Source organism: Penicillium canariense (genome assembly GCF_028826845.1).
Source record: "Penicillium canariense strain IBT 26290 chromosome Unknown utg000002l_segment0_segment0, whole genome shotgun sequence".
NCBI classification, from domain to species: domain Eukaryota; kingdom Fungi; phylum Ascomycota; class Eurotiomycetes; order Eurotiales; family Aspergillaceae; genus Penicillium; species Penicillium canariense.
The window spans coordinates 3,821,145-3,827,325 of NW_026622729.1; the positions used below are offsets into that span (position 1 = coordinate 3,821,145).

The 6,181-nt window shown below is 52.9% G+C and overlaps 1 protein-coding gene across 1 annotated transcript; it reads right to left on the bottom strand.

Annotated features, from left to right (window-relative positions):
• Positions 1–4,805: 4,805 nt before the first annotated feature.
• N7482_004556 (homeobox domain-containing protein) lies at positions 4,806–5,900 on the bottom strand (the record flags this gene model as incomplete). Its single annotated transcript, XM_056686681.1, has 3 exons — positions 4,806–4,946; positions 5,008–5,724; positions 5,799–5,900. 3 exons carry the CDS (start codon positions 5,898–5,900, stop codon positions 4,806–4,808), a joined length of 960 nt encoding a protein of 319 aa, XP_056545423.1.
• Positions 5,901–6,181: the final 281 nt, after the last annotated feature.

A 6,181-nucleotide genomic window follows, 5' to 3' on the forward strand; every position in this document is an offset into this window, starting at 1 on the left:
TTTTCAGCGAAAGACTAGTTTCTCGAAACCTAACTTCAGCATACCAGGATGTGGCAGAACATGAACTCTCCACAGCGGTGCCCGGATGCTATCTGCCTGCATAGACACTCTTCGAAGCAATACATACGATCACCAGAAAAGGCCAGGTAGTTTTTTCCTTGCAGGTCTTTTGAAACCCTAATCAACAGCCGTCTCTTACCGAAGTGTCAGCTAAGCATCGTTGGAAAATATAGATCTAATGCTCTTGATGCCGACTTTGCGTTTCAGGCCCCAACACAGTCTGTTCAAGAAAGCTAATCCGAACCGGAAATCCACTAAAAGTCACATCTTTCTAGAAATATGTCAGATATCACGTTAGCCGCCGGTGTTTGAGAAGAACCCTGTAGCCGGTTCCATGATCAGCAGCATGCTGTGTCGGCTTTCAATTTGTGAACTCTGCAGGGACAACGGGAACTACAGACATGAGCCGTCCCTATTTTGGGAAGCGCTGGGGATGTGTAACCCTACGGTGCCGACGGAATGCGGTCAAGAGGGAAATCATTAGCTACTACAATGTGCATATGATATGCTCCAAAACTTGATTTTGTGTTGTCTTTTCTTGAGTCCTTACATCGCCTGTTTCGGGGTCGTATACAACTTCAAATGTCGGTGGGGTAGGAATCGCTCTCCAGGAAAGACACCAAGATACCCTGATACGTCATGTTCCACCACCACCGTGAAGCTGCAGTCAAGCTCGTGCGACTACTCCGTACTTGGATTAAAGATGCAGCTATACGCGACTGCCCCGCAATGCACTCAGCAACATTCTTCAGAAATGCAGCCAAGCCAAGTATCGGGAAGATTCTTGCTTCGTCAATCGCTTACATGAGAGAGATCAGCTTTGTTTCCAACTGGTCATGATGCCGGTGCGAGATACAGTAGCTCCCATGCTGACCGAGATTGGCAGCCCCAGCTAATCCGGTACCTTACGTAGCGCAGTGCAGCAGAGCCCATACAGCACACAACTGAGGCACCCCCGGCAGCTAAACTCGAAACGGGAAATCCCCGTGTGCTTAAGACCCTCTCCGCATTGTAAATTGAGAATAGCACTAACGAATGGATCTAATGGATCGAAGCGGATTCACTACGATCCTTCGGTCAGAGATTCCAGAAGCACATGCGCCACCCGGAATGCGCCGTGCCCATGCAGACTCTGCAAAAGACTACTCGACACTATTGATTTCGGCTACGTGTAGAACGGTGGGTCCGCGTCGATCCTGGCCTTAAAAAAAATTCCTGACTCAAAACAAAAGCCGAAACCACGAACCCTAAAATTCAATAGTGCAATCCAACGCCTCTCCCTGAACCGTCGTTCTCGACAGATGCACACGCGGTAGCGCCGTGACTATCACCACAATGGTACATCAATGCCGCACCCGATGCCTACGCCCCGATGAGAAGTACCATACGGAGTGACTGTATGAGGAAGGAGACCGTTAATGCTCGAGTCATGGTTGCATTGCAATCACACTGATTGCACGGATCGACACCCCAAATAGGACATGATACGGAGTGCAGGCCGGAGAAGGCGGAGGGGGACCCCTGCAAGGTGTTCGCGACATATCATGTTTTCTCCGTGTACTCCGTCGCCACAAAAGGGAAAGCTCGCAGCAGGCGCGGCGCTCATTGGCCTATACCTAACTCACCGACGAACTCCCCTCACGAACTCCCCATCGATCGGCGCGATCGGCGTGGGCGGCCCACGGCACTGACATGAGACAGCTCACGTTCGGCCAGGTGACAGGCCCAACAACACACATACTATCCTCTCAGCACCTGGGAAGAAACGCAGTCCGTCGCCTTGGCCGATTCGCCCGTGACGCTCCCTCGCAGACATGCAGCGGCTGTGACACCCCATCGTGCGCGACGACATCATGGCCTAGACTCACCGCCATGTGATGCATCGGACAGGTAGGGTGTCCATCCCATGCGTTGGTGGCCCTCGGGCGCAGGGCTGGGGAAGACAGGGGGCTGGTTGGATGGTTGTATACTTCCGTTCTGCATAATTCGGGTGCCACGATCGTGCTGCGCGCTAGGATTCTTGTCCCTAGGGGCGATCGGGATTACCTATGGTCCTCGGGGTCAGGCTTCGTGATGCAGACGTGCATAACCGCGCCCGATGCGATGCTGGGCACCCGCTAGCGGGTCAGTATTTGTGCTCTGTACGGAGTAACTCTACAGACTACAGAGAATACAGATTTGGTACCTTTGCTTCCACCAGCCACATGTACGCATCTCTTTCCTTTGCTTTTCGTCCTGGAAGCATGCAAGCGCGCACTGGACGCACATAATTGGCACCCTAGAGTCCGTCTCCAACTCGGAGATCATCCATAGGATGCTTTCTTGGACCGCCAATATGTGTTCTTAATGATCCTCCTGGTCGGCATTCAGTCCGGAGTCCGCGATCGATTTGCATATGCTTTTTGGTCCCATCGGACATATTGATCCAAAAGCAGACCGTCGAGCATTTTCAATATCCCCACATTTTTTTTTACTTCTTTCATGGTCTCCTTCCTTTTCCCTCTATTAGGGCCGCAGCCACAATCTCGCCCCGTGTGAGGTTGTCTCGGGTAAAGGGTGGGCAAAAGAATCGAAATGAAAGTGTGGCTCGGCGTATCACCGTCGAGAACGGGCCCATCCATCGAGTCTCCAAAATTCCAGAAGAACTTGGATAGCACGCCATTCAGGGGGCGCCAGCTAAGCTAACTCATTCCCCAGAGGGCCCGAGGTTTCTCCTTATGGCAGCGGATCAGCTTCAAAGGTTTTTGAATATCCGGAGGCTTCACGTGTCTGGGCTCAACCCTGGGCCTGGGCTGGGGCGGGCTCAACTTGCGGAGCCAGAAAAGCACAAATCGGTCGCGAGAGCAGCCTGGCCGCCTAAACTTTAACCCCCGTGTTGACGTCGTACCGTCCCATATGCCGCCTGTCATCCCAAGGGCCGCGGAGATGACATCTCCAAGGAGCCGATCCATCCGATCACGGGCACAAACTGTGTCCGTCTGGCGCATACCACGGTAGAGCATCTGCAATCTCCCTTTGCGTAATAGCACCGGGTGGGGACGCGGGTTAGAGTTGACCGCCGGGTCTGTGTCCAAGAACATCGGTAGAGGGTTTCCGTCCGCTTAACCGCGCGGACGAACCGAAGTTTAAGCGCTGTCAAAAGGGGTAGCCATCCCGAGGGAGAGGGTGGGAGACGACGTCATGTGTCGGGGCCCATCAATCGGGCGAATCTCGATTGAATTTTGATTTTTCGAGCGGACATCTATGGGTCCTGTGGGTCCACGAATGGCAGGTCAAGTGGATTGGATGGGTGGAGGAAAAAGTGGACGGAAAACTCCAATATTGAGAGTTGAGGTAGAGCCCCGGGAGACGATTAGAGACATGAATCCATGGCCTGAAAAATACTGCGATCCCAATATTGAGACGACCTTATGCCACGGCTGATCCTGAAGTTTGTTCGGGAAAAAAGGCTCGCTGATAGGACCGCCACGACGACAGAGAGTTAGGGCGTGTTAGGGGGCATGGGTGGTCGGCGGGCAAGTATTTCCCGACCAAGCCCACTCCATTAAGAACAATGCAATTCGGGGGTTCAGTGATCTCGACTTGGGCAGTCACAAGTTGACGACTCAGGGAAATAAATACATCGAGCGCCCTATAGCCGAGAAACAAGAGCGTATCCAGTGCTCAGGTCGAGGGGGACCGCGAAGATCGCCGGGTTGGCTCAAAAAGGGTGATCCCCTGTGTCCATTAGTCGTAAGGCATGATCCACGTTTCCCGTCATGCGTGCAATAATACGGGATCGCCAAGTGGTCCAGAGTGGGGGACGTGAGGTGTATTCTATCATCCCCCAATGTCTGAGGGAACGAAACTGCTCATGAGGGTCTGGGGAGAGTTCGTGTTTCGTCCGTCAAACTGGTATGGGATATTGCGCCCCTCCTCCGCGCTCCAAACTCATAAATGATATGAAACATGACATGAAAGAGCGGGTTTGTGCCATGTGGAGTTTGGTTTATATTGTAACGAATAGAAAAGTAAAAAATAAAATAAAAAATAAAAGGCCAATCAAATAACACCGGGTAATGCAGAGTAATTTCGCCGGTTCGGAGGCCCTGGCCCACGATACAAGGCACACGATGCGTGAGATGCAATGCGATGCGACAAGCGCCCAGTGCAGTGCGACCACTTCAAGATAAGGTGAAAATGTGACAAGAATGTTATCCGATAATATGATTTCCCGTACCGTAAAAGTCCCAACCCTTTTTCCCGTTCACAAGCCCGCTTGGTACATAAATCCAGAGTAAAAATAGGGTATCAAAAACAGGAGATCTGAGGGAACCGGACCCTCCTCCTTGCCTGTGCACATAGCAGGGGGAGATCCTGTAAAACAAGAACATAAATGAAGCAATCTGAAACATAATGGGGGAAAATGACATAGGAGAAAGGAAAAATGAGGAATGAAAAAAAGCCCAATGCCAGTCTATCCACCTTAGCCATATACCAAACCCCATGACGCGTTAAAAAAAAAAAGCAATTAATAAGGGATGGAAGAAAACTCTCCCGGTCGTAAACCGAATGAACGCTGACGCTGTGATGCCGTATAAGGTTTGAAGATAGGGCGATCAAATAAGAAAATCCAGGCCGTAATCGATGAAGTCGTAAACTGATGCCGGTGCTCTCCATGCCATCAAGGCGGGGAGGCTGTTGCGCAGGCGTTGTAGAGCCCATGCAACCAAAACAAATAAGTACTTCTAGATTCGATCAAGAGTCTAATGGCGAGGAGATGGCATAGGCTCTTGGTCCACGTCGCTAAACGGAGAGTGCCTGGAAGAATCGTCACCTCCGCTTCGCATCTGGTTCCGCAGAGCAGGAAGCTGCCGTCGCCGGGCGTTAATGAACCAATTGCTGATCTGTATCCGAATGATCAGTATTCCTCACCACACCCAGTTGTAGGTATGAAAGCGATCTTACCTGGCTGATGGACAGGCCAGTCCGAGTCATGAACATCTGCTTATCCTCCTCACTGGGGTACGGGTGATCCAGATGCTCATGGAACCAGGCGCGCAAAATATCCGTCACTGGCTTAGGCAGGTTACCCCGTCGGCGCTTCGTCTTAGGATCAATCGGGTCGCCCATAATGCCGAAATTGGCCTGCTGCGGGTGCGTCATCATTCCGGGCGACATCTGGTCCGCGTCGCCCTGGTACGGCATCCCCGGGTGCCCATATGGCGGCTGGGCATGCATCACAGGAGCTCCGTACGTCTCCGCACTCCGTCGGTCTCCCATCAGTCCTGGCATGGGGCTTGGTTGGCCGGGACGGTATTCCTGTACGAAGGGGTCGGACCGCGGGGCAGCCATTCTGTTGTCTGGGTATCCTTTCCGGTCTGACATCGATTGGAGGTCCCGAATCGGCGGGAGGATTGGGCTAGGGCCTCGCGAAGCATTATCACCGAGTCTCATAGATAGATGATCGCCCATTGGCCGGGGCGGGTGCTCGCCGGGGCGGGTTGTGTATTCGCGGGGGTGCTCGCCGTACGGCATTTTCGAGGACGCACTTGAGTAGCCGGGAATAGATCGGGGGTCGGCTGCCATCTCGTGTCCGGATGGAGGGCGCTCCTGCAATTGGTGGCGGGAGCTATAGTGTGAAGTGGAAGAGTCGATCTCATCGTGGAGGTGCGGCGGAAGGAGCTATCAGCCAAAGTGTACGTTAGCGGGCTGCCAGAATAGCGGCCTAGCGCATCACTGCAAAATTCCGGGCTCACCTCGCGAAATGATGGAAGCGTTTGAGGGGGACCGGCCGAGGCCCTGCTTGCATACGAAATGGCCATGTCGGTATCTTCGTCCAGCTCACGGGATTGTGACATAGACGAAGCTGATAGCGCGGGGGAGGGGATGAGAAGTAGATATTAATTCGATGCGGGACACAGAACAGCCAAACTATATGAGGCGCAGGTTTGCGGTTAGAAGTCCGAGATGGCAGTATAGATCGTCAACGTCGCTGTATAGGTCGAGTTTCTTCCACGAAACCTATCCCAAACTTCGTCAAGGTGGAATGAAGGAGGGCGGGAAGGCGTGAGGGGAGATCGGGAAGGAGGGTGGAAGAAGGAGGCAGGGGGGTATGAGGCAGTCGGAGTGTAAAGTGGAT